This window comes from Rattus norvegicus, chromosome 15 (genome assembly GCF_036323735.1).
Source record: "Rattus norvegicus strain BN/NHsdMcwi chromosome 15, GRCr8, whole genome shotgun sequence".
Classification (NCBI taxonomy): domain Eukaryota; kingdom Metazoa; phylum Chordata; class Mammalia; order Rodentia; family Muridae; genus Rattus; species Rattus norvegicus.
The window spans coordinates 82,425,573-82,438,716 of NC_086033.1; the positions used below are offsets into that span (position 1 = coordinate 82,425,573).

At 45.4% G+C, this 13,144-nt stretch overlaps 1 protein-coding gene across 5 annotated transcripts in view; it reads left to right on the forward strand.

Moving 5' to 3' along the window:
* The window catches only part of Pibf1 (progesterone immunomodulatory binding factor 1), a 169,304-nt gene extending 167,330 nt beyond the window's left edge, over positions 1 to 1,974 (forward strand). For all 5 annotated transcript variants that reach the window (XM_006252406.5, XM_224451.10, XM_063274323.1 and 2 more), the window contains one exon: positions 1,608 to 1,974. In XM_006252406.5, coding sequence (XP_006252468.1) covers positions 1,608 to 1,658 — 51 coding nt within the window. In that variant the 3' untranslated portion in view covers positions 1,659 to 1,974. The remainder of the gene's footprint in view (positions 1 to 1,607) is intronic.
* The last annotated feature ends 11,170 nt before the right edge of the window (positions 1,975 to 13,144 follow it).

A 13,144-nucleotide genomic window follows, 5' to 3' on the forward strand; every position in this document is an offset into this window, starting at 1 on the left:
TGGCTTCTGTCTATCAAAACAATAAGGCCAGGCAGTGGTGGCTCACACCTTTAAGCCCAGCATTGGGAGGCAGAAGCACGTGGATGGATATCTGAGTGCAAGACCAGCCTGGTCTATAGAGTAAGTTCCAGGACAGCCAAGACTATATAGAAAAAGTCTGCCTTAAAAAAAAATGATTTAACTGATAAATTTATACCAGTTCTCTATCATCTTTTTCAAAAATTAGAAACAATTCCCAGATTGGGGTTGGGAGTATAACTCACTGATAGATTAGTAAGAGGAAGCCCTGGGTTCCATATAAATGGGATAAGGGAGAGCAAGCCACACTTTCAGCAACAGGAAATGGAGACAGCTATATCAGAAGTTCGGGGCCACTAGGGGCTTGCTAGTTTAAAGCCAGTCGGGAATATATGAGACCTAGTCCCAAAGGAAGAAATAAGGGGGGTAAAGAATTCACTACCTGCTTTACACAGCCAGTCCTAGTAATGCTAAGTACCAAAAACTAGCCAGAAACATAAGAAAAACATCCACCATTCTCTCCCATGAGCACGTCTTATGGGCACTGAAAGTATTCTGTATAACACTGTAGTGACACATGCATGTCCTTAGATAATCGCCCCAAGACGACCAGTCGGTGTCAGCAGTGACTCCAACAGTCGCTGTGCCTCTGTGGTGAAAGCTGTAGGTACGGAGAGGAGGCAGCTCACTGGGGCAGTGCTTGCCCACCACTCAAGAAGTCTGGGCTTTGAGCATTGCATAAACAGGGCACAGTAGTTCATGAGGATAATCTGAACATCGGAGGTAGGATCAGACGTTTAATGCCATCTTTGGCTATAGTTCAAGACCAGCATGTGTTGCAATGGAGGCCATTTTGATGTCTGCCCTTTGGTTTTGCTGTGTACTAAAACCTGGCCTAAGCAAAGTCTAAAGAATGGAAATCAGATTGGAAGGACTGACACGTGTTCCCAGTAGTCCCAGCACTCAGGAAATTGATGCAAGATCAGGAATTCAAGATCATCTTTGGCTCAATGAGTTGAAAGCCAGCCAGGGCCTTGGTGCACCTGGACAGTGGCTCCTCCCTGAAATGGTTGTTAACTGTCCTGGTGAGGCAGGAGCTTGTGCAGGCCTGTAAGCTGTGAGGTCTCCTTGCCAGTCAGCCCCATAATCACCCAGTCTCAACAGAGACGACCTCGGTCCCCATCCAACTCCAGAACCATTAGAGGACTCAGAAGCAGCAGCACAGTGTGCAGCTCCTCCCACTCTCAGGTCTCTCACTATTCCTGTCAGTTGTGCCTGGGCTTGAGGCAAGGAGCAGGGAAGCCAGGGGCTGGGCTGGCTGAGGTGGCCATGAATTGCCTGCTGCCCTATCGCCCAAAGGGGGAAAAAAAAAAAAAACCTGTGTCAACTAAGTAGGAGCTCATTTCTTATAAAGGACTCCGCACCCCTAACCTGAAAGTGCTGTGGCCCAGACATGTGGCAGTTGCAGGAATCAAGGAGACTTGGCTTTTGTCTGACTTAGACAAGATACCCCAAGTAGGAGTGCAGTCCTCTGCATCACCTCTTCCTTGGATTCACATTATTTAATAAACTTTTTTTTTCTTTTTCAGACTAAAAAGGAAGCACAAGAATGGCCCAAGAATCAAAAGATGAAGGCCTAGTGTTTGGGGTTGAAGAGAGCTAGCGCCTAACCCAGCTGGGCCCCTCCGTCCTCACCGCACCCCCAGCCAGGCCTCCGGCTCTCCACTGGAGTGGGCCTGTGTTATCATGGACTCCTGAAGTGCTATGTTTGTTGAGGAGAAAGGTTCATTTTAATCATGTACTTGATATTTTCAAATATACATAACTTAATGTTTGTTTTAACTAATGTTAAATTAACAAATTTCAGTATAATCAACATATAAAGTACAAATCGTCATATACTTTATATGTGGCTTTATATATTTTATTATAAAATAAATGTCTTCTATCTCCTGACCAAATTGTATGGTTTTCATAAATACAGATTTCTTTTATTTTTTTTTTTACTTATTCACTTTACATTCCACTCATTGCCTCACTCTTAGTCACCCCCTCCCACAATTCTTCCCCCTACTCCCCCTTCCTCTTCTCTGAGCGTATGGGGGCCTCCCTGCCTATACCTCCCACCCTGGCACATCCAGTCTCTGCAAGGCTAGCTGCATCCTCTCCCACTGAGGCCAGACAAGGCAGCCCAGCCTGAAAAACATGTCCCACAGACAGGCAACAGCTTTGGGGATAGCCCCCGCTCCAGTTCTTTGCGACACACATGAAAACCAAGCTGCACATCTGCTGCGTATGTGTGGGAAGGCCTAGGTCCAGCCCGTGTATGCTCTGTGGTTGGTGGTTCAGTTTCTCAGAGCCTCAAGGGTCCAGGTTAGTTAATTCTGTTGGTCTTCCTGTGGAGTTCCTATCTCTTTCAAGAGCCACAGTCCTTCCTTCTGCTCTTCCTAAGAGTTCCCCAGCTGTCGGTGTCTGCGTCTGTCTGAGTCAGGTGCTGGGTGGAGCCTCTCAGAGGACAGCCATGCTAGACTCCTGTCTGCAAGCACAGAATATCCTTAACAGTGTCAGAGATCGGTGCTTGCCCATGGGATGGGTCTCAAGTTGGGCTATTGGCTGGCCATTCCCTCAGCCTCAGCTCCCTCCACTATGCCTGCATTTCTTTTTTTTTTCTTTTTTTTTTTCTTTTTTTTTTTCAGTTACTACTGTACTTTATTGTGTTCAACCAAATCACCATGTTACAAAAATAGCAAGCTGCCATAATAAAAAATAAGGCTCCTCTATCCAGCACCAGATACCATCATTTTACTTTCAAGCCTAGAAATTGCACACTTGTATATAAACCAACCGAAGATGAGGATTGAGAGTTCATCTTGGTGGATTTTTCCTTTGATGAATATGAAGTGTCCTTCCTTATCTTTTTTGATGACTTTTAATTGAAAATTGATTTTATTTGATATTAGAATGGCTACTCCAGCTTGCTTCTTCTGACCATTTGCTTGGAAAGTTGTTTTCCAGCCTTTCACTCTGAGGTAGTGTCTGTCTTTGTCCTGAGGTGTGTTTCCTGTGGGCAGCAGAATGCAGGGTCCTCATTGCGTATCCAGTTTGTTAATCTATGTCTTTTTATTGGGGAGTTGAGGCCATTGATGTTGAGAGATATTAAGGAATAGTGATTATTGTTTCCCTTTATATTCATATTTGGATGTGAGGTTAAGTTTGTGTGCTTTTCTTCTCTTTGTTTTGTTGCCAAGATGATTAGTTTCTTGCTTCTTCTAGGGTATAGCTTGCCTCCTTATGTTGGGCTTTACCCTTTATTATCCTTTGTAGTGCTGGATTTGTAGAAAGATATTGTGTAAATTTGGTTTTGTCATGGAATATCTTGGTTTCTCCATCTATGTTAATTGAGAGTTTTGCAGGATACAGTAACCTATGCTGGCATTTGTGTTCTCTTAGGGTCTGTATGACATCTGTCCAGGATCTTCTGGCCTTCATAGTTTCTGGCGAGAAGTCTGGTGTGATTCTGATAGGTCTGCCTTTATATGTTACTTGACCTTTTTCCCTTACTGCTTTTAATATTCTTTCTTTATTTTGTGCGTTTGGTGTTTTGACAATTATGTGACGGGAGGTGTTTCTTTTCTGGTCCAATCTATTTGGAGTTCTGTAGGCTTCTTGTATGCCTATGGGTATCTCTTTTTTTAGGTTAGGGAAGTTTTCTTCTATGATTTTGTTGAAGATATTTACTGGTCCTTTGAGCTGGGAGTCTTCACTCTCTTCTATACCTATTATCCTTAGGTTTGATCTTCTCATTGAGTCCTGGATTTCCTGTATGTTTTGGACCAGTAGCTTTTTCTGCTTTACATTATCTTTGACAGTTGAGTCAATGATTTCTATGGAATCTTCTGCTCCCGAGATTCTCTCTTCCATCTCTTGTATTCTGTTGGTGAAGCTTGTATCTACAGCTCCTTGTCTTTTCTTTTGATTTTCTATGTCCAGGGTTCTTTCCATGTGTTCTTTCTTGATTGCTTCTATTTCCATTTTTAATTCCTTCAACTGTTTGATTGTGTTTTCCTGGAATTCTTTCAGGGATTTTTGCGATTCCTCTCTGTAGGCTTCTACTTGTTCTCTAAGGGAGTTCTTTATGTCTTTCTTGAAGTCCTCCAGCATCATGATCAAATATGATTTTGAAACTAGATCTTGCTTTTCTGGTGTGTTTGGATATTCCGTGTTTGCTTTGGTAGGAGAATTGGGCTCCGATGATGCCATGTAGTCTTGGTTTCTGTTGCTTGGGTTCCTGCGCTTGCCTCTCGCCATCAGATTATCTCTAGTGTTACTTTGTTCTGCTATTTCTGACCGTGGCTAGACTGTCCTATAAGCCTGTGTGTCAGGAGTGCTGTAGACCTGTTTTCCTGTTTTCTTTCAGCCAGTTATGGGGACAGAGTGTTCTGCTTTCGGGCGTGTAGTTTTTCCTCTCTACAGGTCTTCAGCTGTTCCTGTGGGCCTGTGTCTTGAGTTCACCAGGCAGGTTTCTTGCAGGGGAAAAGTTGGTCCTACCTGTGGTTCCAAGGCTCAAGTTTGCTCGTGGGGTACTGCCTAAGTCCTCTTCGCAGCGGCAGCAACTGGGAAGATCTGCGCCGCTCTTTCCGGGAGCTTCCGTGCACCAGGGTTCCAGATGACGTTTGGTGTTTTCCTCTGGCGTCTGGATGTGCACAGAGTGCAGTCTCTTCTGGTTTCCCAGGCGTGTCTGCCTCTCTGAAGGTTTAGCTCTCCCTCCCACGGGATTTGGGTGCAGAGAACTGTTTATCCGGTCTGTTTCCTTCAGGTTCCGCGGTGTCTCAGGCGCAGGGGTCCTGCCGCTCCTGGGCCCTCCCCTACGGGAACCCAGAGGCCTTATACAGTTGCCTCTTGGGCCAGGGATGTGGGCAGGGGTGGGCAGTGTTGGTGGTCTCCTCCGCTCTGCAGCCTCAGGAGTGCCCACCTGATCAGGCGGTGAGGTCTCTCTCCCACGGGGTTTGGGAGCAGAGAGCTGCTGCGGGCCGGGATCCTCGGGTGTCGCCTGCATTTCTTGTAGACAGGATAAATGTTGGGTGGAAAGCTTTGTGGGTGGTTTGGTGTCCCTATTGCTCTACTGGGGTTCCTGCTTGGCTACAGGAAGTGGCCTCTTCAGATTCCATATCCCAATACTGTGGGTCATAGCTAAGGTCACCCCCACTGATTGTTGGGTATCTACCCTATCCCAGGTCTCTGCCTCATCCTGGGGACCCCCATCTTTCCCACTCCTCTCAGTTGCAGATTTCCACTCATTTTCATGGCCATTCGGCCATTTCTCCTGCCCCTCCCCACACCTGATCCTGAACCTCTCGTCCACTCCCCATCCCCTCTCCCACCCAGTTGCCTCCCTCCCTCTGCCTCCTATGACCATTTTATCCCCCCTTCTAAGTGAGGTTCTAGCATCCTCACTTGTGCCTTCCTTCTTGTTTAGCTTCATTGTGTCTGTGGGGTGTAGCGTGGGCATCCTGTACTGCATGGCTAATGTCCACTTATAAGTGACGCATGTCCTCTCTGGACCGAGCTACCTCACTCAGGATGGTATTCTCAAGATCCATCCATTTGCCTGCAAAATTCATGATGTCTTTGTTTTTAATAGCCGAACAGCATTCCACTGTAGCGCTGTGCTACACTTCCTTATCCATTCAGGGACATTTCCGCTGTTTCCAGTTTCTGACTATTACGAATAGAGCTCCTATGAGCACAGTTGAGCAAGTGTCCTTGTGGGATGGCGGAGCGTCTTTGGGGTCTATGCCCAGGAGTGGTACAGCTGGGTCTCGAAGTAGAACCATTCCCAATTTTCTGAAAAAACATCAAATTGATTTCCAAAGTGGCTGTACAAGTTTGTACTCTCACCAGCCGTAGCAGTGTTTCTCTTGTTCCACATCCTCGACAGCCTGTGTTACTTCTTGATTTTTTGATCTTAGCCATTCTGATGGGTGTATATGGAACCTCAGAGTTGTTTTGATTTGCATTTCTCTGATGACTAAGGACTTTGAACATTTCTTAAATGCTTCTCTTGAAAATTCTCTATCCATTTCTTAAAGGTTTGGCTTCTAAATTATTTTGGTGAGTAAACTTTCTGGACTGCATAAATTCTGAGATTACATATTATTATAAAAAGACCCTAACACCTGACATCTCTTATATTAAGAATCATTTGTGGGATGGGCTGGAGAGATGGCTCAGTGGTTAAGAACACTGACTGCTCTTCCAGAGGTCCTGAGTTCAATTCCCAACAACCACATGGTGGCTCACAACCATCTGTAATGGGATCTGATGCCCTTTTCTGGTGTGTCTAAAGGCAGCTACAGTGTACTTAAGTATAAAAAAATAAATAAATCTTAAAAAAATCATTTGCAGGGCCATCAAAATGACTGTAACTGCAAACCTGACAATCTTAAGTTCCAAGCCAGGACCCAGATGCGAGAGGGAGCTGACTCCTGAAGGCTCCCCTGGCCTCCTCAAGGCACCCACCGTGCCACACGTGCATCCGCATCCACACCACAGTTTGTAAAGTAATAAACTAATATTAATTTTTCCTTGTGGGGGTTTGGGTGTTTTTTGTTTGTTTTCCTTGTTGTTTGAGACAGGGTCTCTCTGTGTAGCCTTAGCTATTCTGGAACTCACTGTATAGACCAGGCTAGCTTTGAACTCAGAGCTTTCAGTGCTGAGATTAAAAGTATATTAAGGGGACTGGATAGATGGCTCAGTGGTTGAGAACACTGACTACTCTTCCAGAGGACCTGAGTTCAATTCCCAGCAACCACATGGTGGCTCACGACCATCTGTAATAAGATATGATGCCCTCTTCTGGTGTGTCTGAAGACAGCTACAGTGTACTTATCTACATATTGATTTTATAATCAATAAATAATTTAACAAAAAAAAAGTATATTAAGGAATCTTTTGTAAGGTCTACTACAGAATGTTTCTAGAACCCTACAGTGGTGGACAAATACCACATGGGTTCAATTTTTGTGGGTTTTTTTCCCTTATATTTTATATTCTCATCAGCCTGTAAAATCTGGCAGGAATCTGCTTTCCACTGGTGTTTGCTGTGAAGCCCTAACATTGTTAATCACGGTGCGGTGTCAACCACACAGCTGTTCAGTGGGAAAGGAAGCAAGATGAGTCTTTCTGACTTACCGTACATGTTCCCCTAAGCATGAGAGCACTTGTGTGGTTGAAAGGGAGGCGTCTGGGGATGTGTTTGGAGGTGGCAGAGTTGGGGCTTAGCATCTAGTAAAGTATTCAAGCCCAGCACCATTGAGGAGGTGCTGGAATAGCTACCCCTACGGAGGTGAGCCCTTTAGACATCCCACCACTGTGTGACATCACCAACCTACAAGTTACGGATGGACATAAACATATGTCAGAAGGCAAGAGTACATAAATTAGAGACTTTGTATTTTCCCCCTCAGGTAGGGGATGCACCCAGGACCCCGTGCATCCTAGACAAGCATTCAAGTGAACTACCTCCCTAGCTTTAGTGTGCAGACCTTGATTAACTTCTCTTTTCACTGTGGAGATGGACCGCTTTATTCTAGCAAGTAGATTCACTGTTCAGCTAAGGTTGGAAAAGGTTGGGCCTGTACACAGGAAGACTGAAGGAAGCAGAAATGGAAGTCAAACTGAGAATGGTGCCCACACTGTAGTCCCAGCACTTGGGAGGCAGAGGCAGGAGGATTCCACCCTGGGCTACAAAGACCTTGTCTCCAAAAGCCAAAACAGTCAAAGAGCACACACACACACACACACACACACACACACACACACACAGAGAGAGAGAGAGAGAGAGAGAGAGAGGGAGGGAGAGAGAGAGAGAAAGAAAGGGGGGTCTTATTTCCAAGTTCATTTGGGGGCTGGAAGTGTATCTCAGGGATGCAGCAAGGCTCTGCATGAAAGTCTAGCCCCACCGTACTCAGATGATGGCTGAATGCCGCTTTCCTGTTTTCTCTTGTAAGGGTTGAAGCAAAGGGAGCTACTGTTTAGGAAATTTTGTTACTCTCTCAATTTCCTATCAGGTCAGATAGCAACATAATTTCACACTGGAGACCGAGAATGTTAATATGATGAGGACTAAAGTAACATGGGTCAGCACATTGGAGAGAGAAAGAGACAGAGAGAGAGAGAGACGAGAGACATACAAGCAGGCAGAGTAACTAACTCATAGCCCAGGTTGGCCTCAAAGCCAAGGCTGTCCTGGAGCTTCCGACCCTCCTTCCTCTCCTGAGCGCTGGGATTACAGGGGCACCCATCACAGCTGATCTGTGCAGCACTGGGAACTGAACACGGGGTTTCTTTTCACTCACACCGGGCAAGCATTCTGCAACGGAGCCACACCCCAGACCATGCTCCATTTTGGGGGTTGGGGTGGTATTGGTTGGTTTGTGGGTTGGGTTTTGGGGGAGTCTGGTAAAGCAGCACGATCTAAAAATGACTTTCTTCCCTTTTGGATAGTAACCTCTTAGCTCGCGTACCTCCTCCCCTCCTGGTGAATGTTTTATAAAATATTGCCTAAATGTAAGAAGGGCCCCTACCATTCTGAAGCTCATCCCACCAGCTAGGAACTGTGTTCAGTGGCTTCTGCTCCTTTGAATATTAATTCTTAATCTTCAGAGTAGCTCTTTAATTAGGCAGTAGTTCTCAGCCCTCATAATTCAGATCTTTAACGCAGTTCTTCATCATATGGTGACCCCAGAGCCATAGAATTATTGTTACCACTGTATAACTGTAATTTAGCTAGTGTTATGAATCGTAATGTAAATATCCATTTTCTGAAGGTCATGGGTGAACCCTGGGAAAGGATTGGTCAACCCCTCCCTTCAAAGGGGTCACAGCCCACATGTTGAGAACCACTGGATTGGGGGTTGTTGTTGGGACTTTTGGTTAATTGGCTTTGGTTTTTGCCTCTGTGAGACAAAGTTTTATGTGTCCCAAGCTGGACTGAGAAATGGAAATGACTGTGGACTTCTGATGTTCCTGTCTCTACCTCGATAGTTCTGGGATTACTGGCGTTCACCAAACCCTGTTTGGTGGTGGCGGGGCTGGAACCCAAGGCTTCATGAATGCTACTAGCTGAGCTCCATCCCCAACCCCATCTCCATTTTTGTTTTATGTTCGGTTGGTTTGCTTTAAGGAGCTTAATAACAATATTGTGGTATAGATTTAAGCTGGAGAGTTAAGAGAGCAACAAGGGCCTGGAGAGACGGCCTGGCAGTTAAGGACACTTGGGGTTCTCGCAGAAGATCCAACCATGCGGCCGCTCACAACCGCCCGCAAGTGCAGTTCCCGGGGATCCGGTGCTTCCTTGGGCACCTGGCACGTGGTGCGGACAAGTGAGCAAACACGATGGAGGAAAAATGAGCAGATCCTAAAAGAGAAAGAGGGACTCTGAGGAAGAACAACACTGCCAAGAGCATGGCTGTGGGCTGGAGACATGGCTCAGTGGTCAAGAGCACTGACTGCTCTTCCAGAGGTCCTGAGTTCAATTCCCATGCCCTCTTCTGATATGTCTGAAGACACTGACAGTGTACATTAAATACATAAATACGTACGTACATACATGCATGCATGCATACATACATACATACATACATACATACATACATACATACATACAATCTTTAAAAGAGCATGAATGCATGTGGGTTGAGAGCACGGTTGCATTAGAGTAAATTAATGGCCCAAGATCAAAAGCTAGAGTTGAGGTTCAGAGAGATGGTTCAGCAGGTAAAGCTGCTTACTGCCAAGTCTGATGCCCTGAGTTTGGTCCCTGGAGCGCACACCCTAAAGAACCTACTCCCACCCATGGGCTGTCTCTGACCTTCACGTGCGTGCTGTGGCACATGCAAATAAACATAAAAACATCGAAGATGGAAAACTAGACCAGGATTTAAACTGAGTGTGAGTATGACCATGCCGCTCCGTGCAGCACAGGGCTCCCTATAGCCTTCCTTCCAGGCCTCCCAGTCTCGATGGAAACCGTGGGAGAAAGGTCTTGCTCTTTGAGTCCTTTTCATTTGTTTGCTTTCTAAGACAGATTTTGCTTTGTAACCCAGGCTGGCCTCCAGCTTGTGATTCTCCTGCCTTGTGCCAGCACAATGGGCTTAAGCCATCAGGTATGGATATTGTCAAACTTGAAATCCTCCTGTCTCCATCACCAACATGCTAGGATTATGGGTATGCACCACCAAGCATACCTATAATCACCCGTTGGGGGCTTAGGAGTACGTATGGGACCATGCACAGTAGTGCATCAGTTCACGGCAGATTCCTCGGTAGAGTGGATCTGGTTCCGCAGATGTGAATGTTGGGCTGTGGATGTAGCTTGGTTGTGTTGCCTGCCTAGCATGCAGGCTGCCCTGGCTCCCCCGTACCACATAAACTAGGTGTTGTGCGGCTCTGTCATCCAAGTGCCTGGGAGGTGAGGCATGAAGATCAGAGCAAAGTCAGCCTAAACTACATCAGGGAGGTCCAGACCAGCCTGGGCTACATTGTGAGTGTGAGGCCAGCCTTGCCTATATCAATCAGGGCTACCCTTTTCTCAAAACACTGAAAAATTACTCCACAAACCTGGTGTTGTAGCAATCCATGCCTTTAATCTCAGTTACTAGGAAGGCTGAGAAAGAATAGTCTTTGGCCTAGCTAGTTCTAGATGTGCCTGGCTAACACAACAAGACCCTCATCTCAATAAAACAAAGGACGGGGGCATCTCAAATCCTGGAAACAGTTCATTCTTAATCATTTTCAAAATAGTAATTTCTTAAAAAGAAGAACCATCTTCTGGTAAGATGTTCCAGATGCCGTGTTTATAGTAGTCAGGGTTTATTTTTAATTATTTGTTTTATTATGTACATGGTACTTTTTATGTCTGTGAATTGTATATATGCCTGGTGTCCAAGGAGGGCAAAAAAGGACATTCAATTCCCTGGAGGTACAGACAGTAAGAAGAGAAAAGGTGGGGTTGGGGATTTAGCTCATCAGTAGAGCACTTGCCTAGCAAGCGCAAGGCCCTGGGTTCGGTCCCCAGCTCCGAAAAAAAGAAGAAAGAAAAAAAAAAGAAGAAGAAGAAGAGAAAAGGCCAAGTGATCCAGTTCTAAAACTTGTGTTGTCTGAGAGGAGAATACTGAAGTGGTAGCAAAATTACCTGTTAGAAAATAAAGTTGTAAGCAAAGTTTAGAGCAACGACACAAGGAACAGCCACTCAGAGCAGAGCCTGCCCCACCTGAGGCCCATATATATGCAGCCACCAAAACTACATAAGATTGATGAAGCTAAAAAATGCAAGCTGAAAGGAACCGGATATAGATCTCTCCTGAGAGACACATCCAGAGCATGTCCAATACAGAGGTCAATGCTAGCAGCAAACCACTGAACTGAGAGCAGGAGCCCCTTGGGGAGAATTAGAGGATGTATTGAAAGAGTTGAAAAAAAAAAAAAAAAAAAGAAAGTGACTTCCGCTGGGCAGTGGTGGTACACCTTTATTTGGGGGTTGGGGATTTAGCTCAGTGGTAGAGCACTTGCCTAGGAAGCACAAGGCCCTGGGTTCGGTCCCCAGCTCCGGAAAAAAAAAAAAAAAAAAGAAGAAAGAGTTGAAGGAGCTTGCAACCCCATAAAAACAACAATGCCAACCAACCAGAGCTTCCAGGGACTAAACCTCTACGAAAGACCCAGGGCTCTAACTGCATATGTAGCAGAGAATAGTCTTGTTGGGGCACCAGTGGAAGGGGAAGCCCTTGGTCCTGCCAAGGTTGGACTCCCACTGCAGAATATGGGGGGCAGTAAGGGGGACGTATGGGGGGGAATACCCGAATGGGGGGGGGGGATGGGAGCTTTTGGACAGGAAACTGGGAAGGGGAATAACATTTGAAATGTAAGTAAAGAAATATATCTAATAAAAATTTTTAAAAAAGAAAAGAAAGTTGTGGGCTGGAAAGACAGCTCAGTGGTTAAGAGCACTGACTGCTCTTCCAGAGGTCCTGAGTTCAATTCCCGGCCACCACATGGTGGCTCACAGCCATGTGTAATGATATCAGATGCTCTCTTCTGTTGTGTCTGAAGTCAGCTACAGTGTGCTTATATGTAATAAATAAAGAAATCTTTAAAAAAGAAAAGAAAAGAAAGTTGCTGTTAGAGATACTTATAATAATAAAATTAATGTCCACAGGTGGTGGTCGCACAAGCATATAATCCAAGGCAGATGAGTCTCTGAGTCCAAGTCCATCCTGGTCTGCAGATCAAGTTCAACAACAGCCAGTGTTACACAGAGAAACCATGTCTCAAAAACAAAAAAGGAGGAGGAAGAGGAAGAAGTGAGGAGGAGGAGAAAGAGGAGGATGAGGAGCTGGAGAACTGAACAACTGAAGCAGAGTGATTGCTTGAACCCAGATTCTCTTGGCAACATAGTGAAGCCTTGTCTAGTTAAAGTATTTTTAATTTTATTTTCAAGAGGCTAAGTGTGATGATGAACTCCCATAATCCCAGAATATTGCAAATTAGAGACCGGCCTGATTTACACATTGAGTCCCAGGTCTCCAGGCCAAAGGCTGTACAAACAAAACCAAATCAAAAGCTTCTTGTGTCTGAAATATCCAGGTTTTTTTCATCATGATGATGATAATGTGTGTTATTGCCCAACTTAGGGAGTTGAGACAGGCAAGACTATGTCTCAAAAAAAAAAAAAAAAAAAGTAGTTCTAACTTTCTATTGATTCTGGATAGGCTAGCGATATGTACAAAAGAAAATAGCTTTAATAGTACTTTGCTTTAATTGAATGAATAGCTAGAACTTCCGAGAAGGGTATCCTGAGGCTTAGCGATCACTGGACACTTCCAGTCAGGTAGCCACCAGGAGTCCTCAGAGGGCGGTAGGGGGCGGCTTTGGTTTGGTTTGAGTCCATAGGCCAGTCTTCAGCTTTAAACTCAGACATTCTCAGGCTGGAGAGATGGCTCAGCAGTTAAGAGCACTGACTGCTCTAACAGAGGTCCTGAGTTCAAATCCCAGCAACTACATGGTGGCTCACAACCATCTGCAATAGGGATCTGGCGCCCTCTTCTGGTGTGTCTGAAGATGGCAACAG